Here is a 15,108-nt window from a genome sequence, read left to right as displayed (position 1 = left end):
CAAACCATCACCACCCCTTTCTCGGACAGATACCCCAACAATTGACCGAAACAAAAGTTACAAGAAAACTGTCCTAGTGATTCGGAAATAAATACGGTAGTGCCTAATAGAGGTGTAAAAGTAACGAAAAAATGTGTACCCGTATGTATTCGTTACTATAACAATTAGTACTCGTTACTATCGTTACGTTACTCGTTACTTCTGAAACCGCATAACATGCTATGTTATGTTGCAGCAACGAATCCAGTCGTATTGCGTACGCGTACAGTACGACGTCGCGTAAATAATAATAATAATAATAATAATAAATAGAATATAAACAATTAACAATATTTGATAATTAATTGTTTTTGTTAACCAAGAAACAATTAAATCTCATTTGAGCTGCTTTTTAAAATCATCTCTTTTAAAATAACAAAAAAAAACGTGATAATACGCGATTATAAAAACAAAAACATACATATTTCTAATTTGTAAAAAATACTTTCTTACGGTGTTTCTGTTCCAATCTCAAACTTTGTCTACACACGACACAGATAACTAACGGAAGTTTGATAAAAGAAAGAAAGGATGGGATTCTATTTTTAAAGCCACGCACTTAGGTGGCGACTGCAAGGCTGAAGAATGTGACAGGCGTCAACGGCAAGATGTCTAGTGGCGAGCGAGAGGGGTGGAGATAAAGCACACAAATAACAAAAGCACGCTTCAAGCGATCACGCCGTAAATTCCTCAAAAATACCTCGTTATAGCTGTGTTCTCGCTATTACCATGCTTGCTATAACGAGATTCTACTGTACTTCGCACAAGCCTTAATAACATAACGTCAGCCGACAAAGCCCGCCAAACTAAACAGTAAACAACTATTTTTTTCTCCCAAAGCAAAATCATAGATGTTTAGATACTCGTGAGCAGTGGTGAAAAACTACGTGATTTCATATTTTTCAAAGTGCCAATACAGTTCTCTACATCGCTACTGCTATCAAGTAATGAAAACGGTTACGCTTCGTTATGTAACGCAAGTCTAGTATTTCTTATATCTTTGGCTAAAAGGTTGGATTGCGCATGTGTTTTGTTTGTGTCTAAGGACACAGTGGTTTTAGGTTAAGTATTCGATGGTGATGGCAATAACGTTATATAACTGACTATTCACGTATCTTGCAAATTTGTACCCTTGAAGAAATATATTTATGAACGCATACAATATTTAAGGTACTCCATGTACGTTTTTTATATTCCAATTAGATATGTAAAAACAATTATCATAATTCACTGCACACCACAGCTGTCGCTACGATCGGCATAGGTTTAAAAATGTTTTGCGTTTAAATAGTACGGAAACTCTTCAAAAATGTATGAATCCATAAAAAATATTGTTGTAAAAACAGTCTGAATTTATAGAAAACATTTTCACATGATTAGTAAACATTTGTAAATTTTTAAACAATTTCCCGAAAAATTCGGGAGTAATAAAATTCTTGCCTGACATTTCGGGAAGCCTATTTTCCCGAATTTTTTCCCGAAGCGTCGGGATCCCGCACACCCCTAGAAGGAAGTGAATATAGCTAAAGGAAAAAGCATAATACGTATTTATGTTGATTTGTTATATTATTAATTTGTTGCATTGTGTTTAATGTTACACAAGTACTGTTGAAATTGTGCGTACATGGAAATAAAAGAAAGTGTAAGTAAAAGAAAAATGTGCAAATTCGAATCTATGACCGTGCTACGTAATCATGCAGTAATTTATTGGCATCATTACTTCAAAACCACACAAACTGAACAACATTACCTCTATGGATGGGTATATTTAAAATAATTAATTTCCTGAATGAATAACATTAACAGGCTGAATTGGTTTTACTATAGATTTTTTTTTCCCTCGCATGTGACATTTCTGCGAAGAGGGCAGAACATAAAGAAGAAAGTGGGGTGCAAAGAAAATTCTGCTTAAATATAACTTTTAACAAAAACAAGTATCTAAAAAAACAAAGTGTGTACCATTTTAAACATACCTCTCATAACTGTGTCGATAAGTTGTGATTAGGTAGAGAACTTAACATCCATGGATATCCAATACAGGAAATTCAGCCCTACGAATAACATTAGCATGAAGTGTTACGTTCATGTCATATTTTGACAAATAATAAAATTTTTCCAAAAATAAATCTAGCTAAAAACATATAACTGAAACAATTACAATGTTTTTGTACCATTGTTGAAAATTTCCCAGCCCTAATTATTGAGATCTCAGTCAGGTACGTGCACAGGCAGCAGTGCTCACAATCTGGTTGAGGGTGTCTTCGAGCTCCGCCTCCTCCGGGTTCTTGCTGCTCTTCTTCAGCAGCAAGTCGCAGAACTTGGCCAGCAGCTCCGGGGACTTGGACGAGCTGTTGGCCTGCTTGGTGACCGCGTTGCTGTTGATGAACCGGCCGCACGCCTTGTCCAGCGACGCGACGAACCCCGAGTCGTTCTTGAAGGCCGTCAGGACCAGCGCATTGTACTTCTTGTGCACCTCCAGGATCGTGTTCACATACACCTTCGGGTCCTGCAAGCATCCGGATGTAACGAAGGGCTAAAGCAAGGGTGTTTCAAAACTTGAAGTATCTTTGGTGTGACTGGAAACTATACGGTGGTTGGTCTAGAAACGAGAACTAATTTCTAAAAATTGTAACCGAACTGAGAACTGGGAAAAAAAAGTAGAACCGAAAGATCTTTACTAGGGATGGGGCGACCGAATCCAATATCCGCCGAATGCGCCGAATCCTAGGGATTCGAAGGTTTGGCGGGTATGATATAGGATTCGTCAAAGGATTCGGTTTTTACTATTTACGAGAAAAAAATACAGTAAAACACACTTACGAGGTCCTGCATGGTAGGTTTTTCCGTATAAAGCGTTTAAATTGCCCGAGGTCTCGTCATTTACGCCATTAAATGTGTGATATAATGTCCGTTACAATTTTTTCTGAAACTTCTTGTCTCAAATAATGGCACACGTAAATATGAAGAAAAGACAAATGAACAACAACATACGAAGAAATATGGATGATGTACCATAACTACAGTACAAACCCAATAGTTATTTGAAAATAATTACCATAAAAAGAACTAAAGATTCTTTGTAGAATCCCATAATTACTAAAGAAGCAAGATAGCTACCATATTTGCACTATAGTTACCGTAACAACTGAGATGAATATTTACCGTGATAGTAATGTATTATTTATTTATGACATATTAAATTAAAGAACATTGTTGGAAAAAAAAAGGATGTTAAACTTTGATATGTACGGTTGGCACATGTTGCTAAGAAATAATGCGATCTGAAAGAATGCAGTACTACTACGGAAAGTGAAAATGGTACTCGTGGATTTTTAGGTTATGGCAGTCTCTTTCGTTTTTCAGTAATATAGGCCGAAAATTAACGAGCGTACTGTATCGGAAGTCGGCAGAAATGCCGATTCAACTAAATATTGGCAAAATCGGCTTCTTCAATACAGCTCTACATTTAATAACATGAGTAAACATATTTCAGACTTCAGGATATTGAAAAAGACTTTAATTTCCATGTAGGTTTATTGTGTGTATGTTTTTTTGCAAGTGTAAATTGAAAGAAGTAAAATGATTTTATTTTTATTACTTTCAATTGATCAAACTTTAATGACCAGTTACAGATATTTATGACACTAATTTTGAGGTTAAGCAATTTTACTAAAGCATTCCAGCCACGCAGGTTGCCAGCGAGAGACGCTTCTCTTCTGCTGGAAACACTATCTCCAATCGTAGAGCTAATTTAACTCCTGAACGTGCAGAACAAATTATTGTTCTGCATGATAGATTAAAGAACAGAATTTAATACTCTGTGACAATCTCTCTCAGAATTAATGTGAGGAAAAGTGGAAATGTTGAAACAATGTGAATGTACATTTCAAACAACATGATTTTTGGTGCTAAGTTTGTTGAAGCTCAGTAAGGACTCCAGAAAAATTGACAAGGATGAAATTTTTCCAAAGATATGTTACATTTACACAAACATATACGTGGTAATGTTAGTTGGATGATATCAGTTACTAATGAACCAATGGAAACAGGTAAGATTCAATGGAAAAAAATGTAATTTTTTTTATGGCAGTGCAAAATGTAAACACACTCTGTAAATAGTTACCCAAAATTAATAAGCCCACTTCATTTTAATACTTTATTCGAACATTATACTAAGTTTAAGATAAAAATAATTTCCCAAAAGTGTAACTGTACACAAAAGCTCGAGCTAGGCTCGAAGTAAAATTCTTAGGCTCGCAGACCTCTAGCTTATTTATAGAAAAAATCCTAACCGCTAATCTGTACTAAAACTGAAATTTCTCAAGAAAAAATTGTTGTCTTTATATACACTTATACCAGAAATGTACCAAACTACATGTGATAAAGTCAAGGGACTTTAAGTGCAAGCAGAATACACCTCACTTACATTAGATATGTGGACATCATCTATTAAAAGATTCGGGTTTGGGTTCGAGATTCGGCAATTCCAGTCGAGGATTCGAGTTAGGATTCGGATTCGAGGAAATCAGGATTCGCCCCATCCCTAATCTTTACCATAATTCGAGTGTAGTTATATTCTCAGTGAGTGTCGTGCAGCGGAAGGTACTCACGCTGTTGGCGGTCTCGCCACACTTGTCGATGGCGGCAAGGCCCTGGTTGGTTATGTGCACCTCGAGCAGAGTGCGCAGCTCGCCCAAGCCGTTGAGGATGCGCGCCACCAGCTGGAACATGCGGGCCAGGTCCGGGTTCTTGTCGGCGTCGAGCAGGTGCTGGAACTCTGCGTGGAAGATCTCCAGGTGCTTCTCTATGAGCACTTTCTCGCATGTCTTGGCCAGGCGCTCCTTGGTGGTCTCGTGCAAGTACAGCTGCACACGCCTGTCCTCCTCTGCTAGCCGCTGCTCCGCCTGCACACCCCGCCATAATTCCTCAGTCATCGGCAGCGAAAAAGATTTGAGATTAGACATTCTGTGATCCGGCAACATTGAGGCACTAGAGCTTGGTCACCAGCAGGGGTGCAACAACAGGGGGGGGGGGGGGGGGGGAGAGAGCGGGGGCAAGGGTATTTTTCCCCCCCTCTGAAACCTTGAAGTGGGGGCAAACAGGGGCAAAGAAAGTGCTGTGTAAACAATTTTTAGATAATAAAACTGCTTAAATAGTAGACACCTGCGAGTACTCGAAATTCGAGTTTCGAGTCGAGTTTTTTAGTAATACTCGAACTCGAGCTCGTGGCTTTTCAACAACTCGAAATTCGAGCGAGCTTTTCTTGCACTGTACCTATAGAAAAAAAACTCTCATTATATCGGAATAAAAGTCTTACAACACTATTATCCTTTACTTTATAATGTAACATGATCGACCGTATACATGAACACATCATTTTTACGTACCCGGGATTTACGAATTTCCGTGATTAATTTTTTTTACTTCTATAATTTTCCGCATAGCATTAATGTATCACTTTCCTCCTTTATGCGGAAGTATTTCCCGCCTTATGCGGAAACATTTCCCGCATTTTACTATAAAAAGCATTTAAATTGTCCGGGGTCTCATCATTTACACCATTAAATGTGTGATATAAAGTCCCGTTTAACATTTTCATGAAAATTCCTGCCAGTAATGGCGCACGTAAATATAAATATGAAGAAAATACAAATGAACAACAACTTACGAAGAAATATGGATGATGTACCATAACTACAGTACAATTCCAATAGTTATCTTAAGATAATTACCATAAAAAGAACTAAAGATTCTTTGTAGATACCATAACTACTGCAGAAGCATGATAGTTACCACATTTGCACTATAGTTGCCGTAATAACCGAGATGTGTATTTACCGTGATGGTAATGTATTTATTTAGGACATATTAAAATTAAAGAACATTATTGAAAAAAAAAAGGATGTTAAATCTTGATATGTACGGTTGGCACATGTTGCTAAGAAATAATGTGATCTGAAAGAATGTAGTACTACTACGAAAAGTGAAAAGGGTACTCGTGGATTTTTAGGTTATGGCAGTCTCTTTCGTTTTTCAGTAATATCGGTCGAAAATTAACAAGAGTATTGGAAGTTGGCAGAAATGCCGATTCAACTAAATATTGGCAAAATCGGCTTCTTCAGTACAGCTCTACATTTGATGACATGAGTAAACATATTTCAGACTACAGGACATTGAAAAAGACTTTAATTTCCAAGTAGGTTTATTGTGCGTAAGTTTTTTTTGCAAGTGTAAATTGAATTAAGTAAAATGCTTCTATTTTTATTACTTTAAATTGATTAAACTTAATGACAAGTTACAGATATTTGACACTAATTTTGAGGTTAAACAATTTGGTAAATATGTAGAGTAACGGTATATGCGAAAAAAAAATGCTAAAAATCTGAAAATACTTTTATTCTATGCTCTTTCACTTCCTCTTTTCAAATCAACCGGCGGAGATAAGAAATTCCAAATACTTTAGGAATATCGAATTTTTTAATTTAGTAGGCTAACAATGATAATGGTTTCTTTTTTTATTTCCATATTTTTCTCAAAAGTTCTCACATTTTATTACTCCATCACAGTAAATTTATGTGCAATAAACTTAAAAAAAAAACTCGAACTCGACTCGATACTCGCGAGTATTTTAGCAAACTCGCTCGAGCTCGACTCGAAGTGAAAATCTTCTGCTCGCAGACGCCTATTAAATAGCACCATTTTCCACCTTGAAATACAAATTTTCCCGGGGGATGACCCCCGGACCCCCCGCTTCAATAGGGGGAATCGATCATTCTTTATAAAAAGGTATATTGCCCCCCCTTTGGAAATTTAGTTGTTGCGCCCCTGGTCACCAGGTTACACTACTGCCTGTGTTTTTAGTCCAGTCAAATAAATTCTTAGTGTCGATTTTCAATGTACTAGTGTGTCTTTTTACTAGCGGTTTACACTTAACATTTGCCATGTTTTTTCCGTGACAAAAATTTATCAACGTTCAATAATCCAGCAAAATAGTCAATCTGGCATGGTGATGGCCCCAAATGTGCCATATTTATGAGCTTTCAATGATTTATTTTAATACAGAAAAAAAAATTGATGGATTAAAATGTTACATTAAAATGGTTTGTAAAGTTTCACCCTTATTTATGGCCTGAGAGACCATTCAAGGAATGTCTTAATAATATACATCCACTAAAAAATAAATAAATGTACCAACAGCAGGCTTACCAAAATTGAAACTACAATTTCAGCCTCACTAACAATATACATGTGCTTTGCCATTAAACATAGAACCTTTGATTATTACCACTTAATAATATGCTCACTAGTCAGGAAAAATGCATAAGCAAATACAAGTGCAAGCTAACTGGTGGTTGTAAATTTATTCAACTATTTTAACTGATAACTTAGCTCAAAATTTTGAAGGAAAAAAAACCAAGAAAAAAGGTTTCCAATGTTTGTTACTTTTATTGACTATTAGGGTTCTGTTTTCTGGTAGCAAGACTCAATTTATTTAATGTAAAGAGAAAGTACAATTGAGTGTGTCTGTTTGCAAGTATAAGAGAGACATTACTAATATTAAGTGATTTTTTTTTTCACATTAATTAATACCTGACAATTTAAATAACTGTAAGCTGATGTTTTTATAATGAACATTGAAACTGCATTTGTACTTGGTCCACAGTAAATAATTTTTAAAAAATTTGGCACAAAACAAAGCTGTACAACTTCACTGAATTCCCAAATGAGAGAGGAGAAAACTACTAGCAGACACCAACCTTCTTCATATATTCTGTGACTGGATTCTCCCGCAGAAACTCAGTACTCTCATGGTTGTAAAATCGCTCCGTGTCTTCCAAGAAAACATTCTCAAATGAATCTTTATAAACTGACAAATTGGCACCTTTGGCTGCTGGATCTTCTTCATTCAGACCTAAAAATAAAGAAATAAAGTTACTGTAAATCCACATGATACACACTTCTTGATAATTTCTGAAAGAAAAAGCCACCTGTGGCCTTAATTGATTAACATTAAAATAAAAAATTATAAATTATGTCATACATGCCACCTATGTACAATAAATAACAGTTACTACAAAAATTAGACTACATCATATCTGAAATTATTATGCAACATCATTTATAACAAAAACTTATTCCTTGCTTCAGACTTGAAATTGTTGACACAATTTATCATGAATAAGTCAGATTTAGTTTGCTGTGCATATTCTAGTACCTATATACTGTAATGGTAAAAATTTCAATGTACCTATTCAATACAATCTGCATTGCAGAATACAAATAATACATTTTTTTAAAACTACACCAAAACTGGTCTCATAAAATGTCAACAAAAAAAAACTAGCTGCAAAAATAAACATCTGGCCATAAGACTTGCAAATTTCATGTACAAGTCGTTTTTTTTGTAACTGTTACAAAGCGCAATGCAAAGCTGTTACTTCCACAATGATGATTTGGTCAATTGCAGATTGTGGCCACACAACCTACAAGTTTTTGTGCTATAGTCTATGGGAGTTTTTAATTTATAGTGAAATTTCTCTATATAGACCTATTTAAAGTCACTGCAGGCAAATATACTAAAATTATGTTATTTTTATTCAAAATTGGATACATTTAAAATTATTGGTTAATAAAAGCACTTAAAAATAATTTTTACCCATTACATCAGGAAGTATAAGGTAGTATACGTATAGGTAGTATAAGAGGTCAATCAACAACTTTCTACTATTTTTTGTGGCATTTTATTTAATAGTTTGTTAGAGTCATTATTCTTATTTGTGAAAGAGTTGTTGCTAAGATAGAGATTGATGATGCATGGAAATGCAAGAAAGACAATCAGTAGTTCCCCGCCGAGCGTGGGAAGTCAAGTCCGAATGGGTCATTCCATATGAAATCAACCAGAGGCCTTAACCTCTACACCTTAGATTTTCATGTTTTTTTGTATATTGGTAATATCAACTAAATACATTATAAATCTATTTTTTCTAAAAAAAAATATTTCAAACAGTTTTTTTTTGTATAAATGTTTGAAAATTGCAAAAATAGCCAATTTTAGCAATGTTTTGGATCACTCAAATACTTGTAGGTTTCCAACTAATGGTGCTAGAAGGCTGTTTGATAGCTCATTTTAAAGGTCATTGAATGGGCTTCAATTTGATATGTAACATGACCAACTTTGGGGGGAAAAAAAGTTTTTATTTGTTTTCAAAATTTTTAATATTGAATTTCTAAAAAACACCATTTTCTATTTTTTTTAAAAACAAGTATGTTATTCCTACATATATTGGTTAGATTTGTGCCAAATTTCAAGGTGGAGAATCAATGGGATCATGAGTAAATAAAAATGAGAAGTTTAGTAGATGCTTAAGGGGGCATGGTAGATAAATAAATGCTTTATGCATCCTTTCAGCTAGATAATGTGCTTTGAACTTAGGCTACATCAATTCAGCAAGATCACGTGCTTTGTATTATCATATTGATCAAATGTTTAATCAAAGAACACGGGATGAATATAAGGTAAGATTTGTTATCCGTGTATTATAATTTGTAAAAAAAATTTTAGTCTATAACAACAAAATTTGAATACTTTACTAAGTCAAAATTTGATGAAAAATTATGCTACTCTTCCTTGCTGCAACTATTTCTTAGGGCGGCATGGTATGTAAACCAGAGCTAAATGAGTTAATTAAAAACTGAAGGTTACTTGAAGCCAAAACTTCTGCCTTGGTAATTTCGAACATTTGATTGCTGCGGAAGAAACAACGCTCGAGAATTGTCTTTTTGGGACGTCTGATAATAAAGTTGGCAAATAACATTATGTAGGATTGTTGTTTTTGCAGTTTTTCAATGTTGTCTTCCAAAAACCTATAACGTCCAACTGACGCTTAAAGCATTTATTTATCTACTAAACTTCTCATTTTTATTTACTCATGATCCCATCGAATCTCCACCTTGAAATTTGGCACAAATCTAACCAATATATGTAGGAATAACATACTTGTATTTAAAAAAAAATCGAAAATGGTGTTTTTTAGAAATTCAATATTAAAATTTTTGAAAACAATTAAAAATATTTTTTTTTCTGAAGTTGGTAAAGTTACATATCAAATTGAAGCTCATTCAATGACATTTAAAATGAGCTGTCTAACAGCCTTCTAGCACCATTGGTTGGAAACCTACAAGTATTTGAGTGATCCAAAACATTGCTAAAATTGGCTAGTTTGGCATTTTTAAAAAATTTAATACAAAAAAACTACTCAAGATATAAATATTAAAAAAATGGATTTATAATGTATTAAGTTCTTATTATCAAAATACAAAAAATCATATAAATCTGAAACATGAAGTTTCTAAATTAATTTTTCATTGGTTGATTTGATATGGAATGACTCGAATGTATAATAAGAATTAGAAAGAAACAAGAGCCGGGAAAATCCCTGATTACATATGTGAATTAAAAATTGTGTTCCTAGGTATTAAGATATGCTGATTGTCCAAAGAGCATAAAGAGGGTTTTTTTTTTTACTAAGTTTTATTGACATTTATTGCCATTGGTAATCGCCCTAGATGGTGCAATGGTAACATCTGAAGGCATCCAAAGTAAACTTGTTTTCTTTGGCCATACCGTGAGTAGCATATCACAACTGGTATTATTTTTGCAAACCAATATTATTTTACTTTTAGGCATCATAAAACTGTCAAACAGTACAGGAACAATAAACTCTGGTTATTTGCTATGGTGGAATTTTTGTGTAATAGTTCAGGGCGGGAAATGACCGCCATTGTGCTTTGTGAAGTGATGAGAAAACAAATCTACCAAATTCATTTTTATTCTTCACCAGTAAGGACAGTAAAATCAACAGTATTTTACCAAATTTTACATCCCACTACATACAGCATTTGATGAAAAAACAACCTTTAAGTTTTTTCTTTGTATGTGCAATTCAGACCACAGCTGACCGATGTAGGTCTTAAATTATAACAAGATTTAACTTCACCACTGTTTATTTTCCCAGACCCTCACAAGTAAAATTGTGGACTAGTAAACTACACGGCACTTACCCAGTTCGACGTAGCAGCTAATAACACCACTGACCAGCCGGGTATTGATGGTCTCCCCATTACGCTCACGCTCTATCAGCTTCAACACCGCATTTGTAACCTGCAACATAAACACAGACACATCCCATACTGTGTGGCACCTACATGGATGTCGGCAGTATTCTTTTAAAACTTATCTTAGAAATAAATCACCATGATTTGTAATTGTCTAATTCTCCTGAACTGTGGGTCTTTGCTACCACTTCTGCAGCCCTATATAACTTTAACACAATGATTAAATCATGTGTGTATATCTTCTTTTAACAGACGTCGAACATTTTTATATTATATAATACGCACACACATAACTTTTATTTGCCTTGGTGTGTTGCTACTGCCATATTAGTTTTAATTTTTTTACGTTTTATAGTTTACTTAATCTTGCGTGAATAGATATTTTGACTTCTCAAGAAAATGTTTTATTGGTGTGCCTAAATTTAAATATTGGTCAAGCAAAAAAAAGTTATTTATATGTATTAATAGACATTTGCTGCGAGAAAGGATATAGATACAGTGTTGCTCTATCCACCTATTTACATGTTAAGCAACTGTGCTACCTATGTACTAGAAGACTTGTTTGTGGTTAGATTATGGTAATGAGGGGTGCTGATAAGTCATACTAAACAAGTAAATATTCATATTTTATCAGATAAAATTAATAATTTTTTTTCAATAAAAAATCCTTGTTATATTTTTGGTGCTCCTCAACTTTCACATAAATCTAAAACTAAGGTTTTTGGCACGGTGAGGGAAGGAGGGGAGGAGCACCTGTTTGTTGAGCTGCTTGAAGAGGTGGTCCCTCCACGTGACGAGGGCCAGCTGGTAGATCTCGTAGATGCCTTTCCTGCCCTCCTCGCACTCCCGCCGCACCCAGTGTCTGCGACAAGAGCCACCGTCACGCAACTGCCCCCACGCCCAGCCAATTCACAAAGCCCCCCTACTTAGCATTTTCTCTAGAATTCTTGTTGGAAATTATCTATTCATGTGAACCTGAAAATGGTTTAAGAACCATGCTGCAACTTTACAACCAATGCTTACTTCACATACATAAAACAGGGGAAAATAACCAATAATTCAAGTAGTGTACTTTAGTTTGCTTAAGATGTGATACACAACCTTTCCTAATCTGCTGATAAATTCACTATTTTACTCCGAAATGTTCAAATTCAGACTGCATGCAGTTAGAGGAAATAATTTTTTTCCTAAGGCCAGCTTTATAATTTATTAATTAACTGTGAACCTTCTATTAATGCCCAAAATTTATCTCCCAGTATTTACATTTCAAAACAATGGAAAAGATATTAGTTTGGAATAGCATGCTGTACGACAAAAGATTTTTTATAATGAAAAAAAAAAAGTAAAAATATCTATCTTTTGTTCTACTACAGAGGCAACATACAATATTATTACATTACTAAGCACAAACACAAAAATGGTACAGTATGTATTTTCATATCATTGATTATCTGGTCAAAATGGTGGACGGCTTTATTTCTGTTTGTAAAAGACTTGTATAATGCCAATTTTAGTGAAAATACATGAACATGACGTTTAAAAATGGTGAAGTATTGCAATTTTTTTATGATGGGGCAGTTATCACCATGCATAAATTGGCAGAGATAAAAACCAGGTTCACCATCAGTTTGCATACATTTTTGTTTCAATAATGTTATGGATTATGTGCAGTTTTTTCAGCATGTATATTTAATGGCATTACAAAAAGTACTTGTAGAAAATGGCCTTATAGGAAAAAAACAACAAATTTTTTTTAACGAAATGGTTATTTGAGCACTTTTAATGTTGCTTGATTATTCTACAAAAAGTATTTTTTTAATTCCGACTGGATTTTTTAAAAAAACAATCAATAGTACCTATATAGGGTAAAAATATTCAAAATTAGAAAAATTTTGCAAAAATTACTCAATTTTTAAATTTCAGATTAATTAAATAACACTATTTTGACTGGAAAAGTCTTTCAAACTAATGATTTTTCCAGACTCCAGTGGGAGTAAAAAAATCAATTTAAAACAAAGTCATAATTGGTTTAGTATCTTAGTTAAACACATGACAAATGACGATTACGTAAAATACATATGGGGTGCTGAGAAACATAGTGGTGTAAGTCAAGAATTTTGTGGTTTGGACATATTCAGAGAAACCAATTGTGAAAAATGTGTTCTCTTTGGATACATAGTGAAGTAAATCCTAATTCAGATTGTTGCCAAGATGTAGCACCACTGATTTTAATGTATGAACAAACAGGGCTAACTGTTTAAATTCATAGTGGTGTAAGTGTGACTTACACCACTCTTTTCTTAATAGTAGATCATTATTGTTTTGAATGTGAGGTTGTGGATGCTATGTTTTTCAACAATGAGTGGTTGTGAATTGCTAAATAAATTGTTAAACAGTGACGATAGTGATGTTCAAGATTGTCATCCATCAGAGGATGAAGAACATGCATCAGGTGAGGAAATGTACTTATTATCATAATTTATAGTAGGTACTGCATTTGAATGAAACCTTTGGGTAAATCAATGTCAGGTTATGTAGTATTAAAAAGTGTTTTAACTACTTGAATTGGTCAATAATATTTCTCTGCATTAACTTGTTCTTGAAGGTGGTTGAAATAAAATAATTCATAACTATGTAAGCTAAAAGTATTATTTGTAAGAACAGACAATGTCTTAAGTTTGGACAGAGTTTGGTAAAAGCTGCGGAACATTCGCAATGGCAAAGAAACAGCACAGAAGCACTGAAGTTGACCATTTTTGTGTGATTTTCTTATTTCATGTTATTCATTGTGGTTTTCTAGTTTATGTTATGTAATGTTTATTTTAACTTTAGAAATTTAGAAATTTTCTAATTTTTATTTTATTTTTTATTTATTTTTATGTGTTGTTACATTACATAATCTTGTGTTCATATTGTCATTGTTGTGATTGTTATTATTATTTACTGTTATTGTGTTTGTAAATTTATTATTGTGTTCTACTGTTTGTCATTGTTTTGTTGTTTTTCACTGCCAGTGTTTGGTTTTCCTGTCTTCGTGTGTTAGCCTTGCTGAGTATTTCCCGGCTTGGTACCGCCGGTGACTGGTGTCCTCTCATTGATAGTGTTAACTGTGTTTTTCGTTCCTTTTTGTTGTGCCCACCGTTTAATACACACGGCTGTTGGTGCGCATGTGAAAAATTATAAATAAATAAAACAAATAAATATACTAAAATTAAGCTGGTACATTGACGCACAACTTCCACACAGAACAATATAATAGGATCGAAGCACAAAAAGTTGTACAAATTAACTGTCTGTGCATTGTGGTTATTTTTCTGTGCGTAGAAAATCAGCAAACAGTAAATTATAAGTGCCATATTGGATTCTATAGTCATACTTTCCCTAGTTTCCCTAAAAATATATATTAATTTTCCTTTTTAGAAAATTAAATGTACCCAAAATAAAAAAGGTATAGCGAGTCCCATTGTCACAATATTAAAAAATACGTAGTATTTCAAAATAAAATGCAATTGTGCCAAGTTACGAAACCAAAATTTTTAACTGGAGTAAAACACCCGGCAAGTTGCTCACAATGTTGTTGGTTCATCTATGTTGTGCATGAATGTAGCATCGAGCAATGAGATGTTTTTGATGATGCATTATGCGTGTTGTTAGTGCCATTGCGAATGTAATCCGGCATTAAGATGAAATACAACTTTTTTTGTTTACAGCACACTTAACATAATAATTTGGATTGATTACTAATGCGAAAAGTTTAATGATATTTGTTTCAGATTCTGATTTGGTGGTTGGCAATTATCGGAAAGATGCTAATAAAACTGGTGTGGAATCTGAAGATGCCACATGTAACAATAATTCACAGAAGCCTCGAAAACTACAAAGGAATGCATCTAAAAGAGCAACAGCAAAAAAACTCCGTTCTTCGGGTAAATGCTATGTTAATACCAAGGGTAA

At 34.0% G+C, this 15,108-nt stretch overlaps 1 protein-coding gene across 2 annotated transcripts in view; it reads right to left on the bottom strand.

Annotated features, from left to right (window-relative positions):
- The window catches only part of LOC134533075 (cullin-1), a 65,068-nt gene that overhangs the window by 29,040 nt on the left and 20,920 nt on the right, over positions 1-15,108 (bottom strand). For both annotated transcript variants that reach the window (XM_063370290.1, XM_063370289.1), the window contains exons 6-10: positions 11,908-12,016; positions 11,101-11,200; positions 7,797-7,951; positions 4,650-4,943; positions 2,282-2,545 (exon numbers count right to left, since the gene is read on the bottom strand). In XM_063370290.1, the coding sequence (XP_063226360.1) occupies positions 2,282-2,545; positions 4,650-4,943; positions 7,797-7,951; positions 11,101-11,200; positions 11,908-12,016 (922 nt within the window). The remainder of the gene's footprint in view (positions 1-2,281; positions 2,546-4,649; positions 4,944-7,796; positions 7,952-11,100; positions 11,201-11,907; positions 12,017-15,108) is intronic.

This window comes from Bacillus rossius, chromosome 6 (genome assembly GCF_032445375.1).
Source record: "Bacillus rossius redtenbacheri isolate Brsri chromosome 6, Brsri_v3, whole genome shotgun sequence".
NCBI lineage: Eukaryota > Metazoa > Arthropoda > Insecta > Phasmatodea > Bacillidae > Bacillus > Bacillus rossius.
This window is presented reverse-complemented; position numbering and strand designations above follow the sequence as displayed.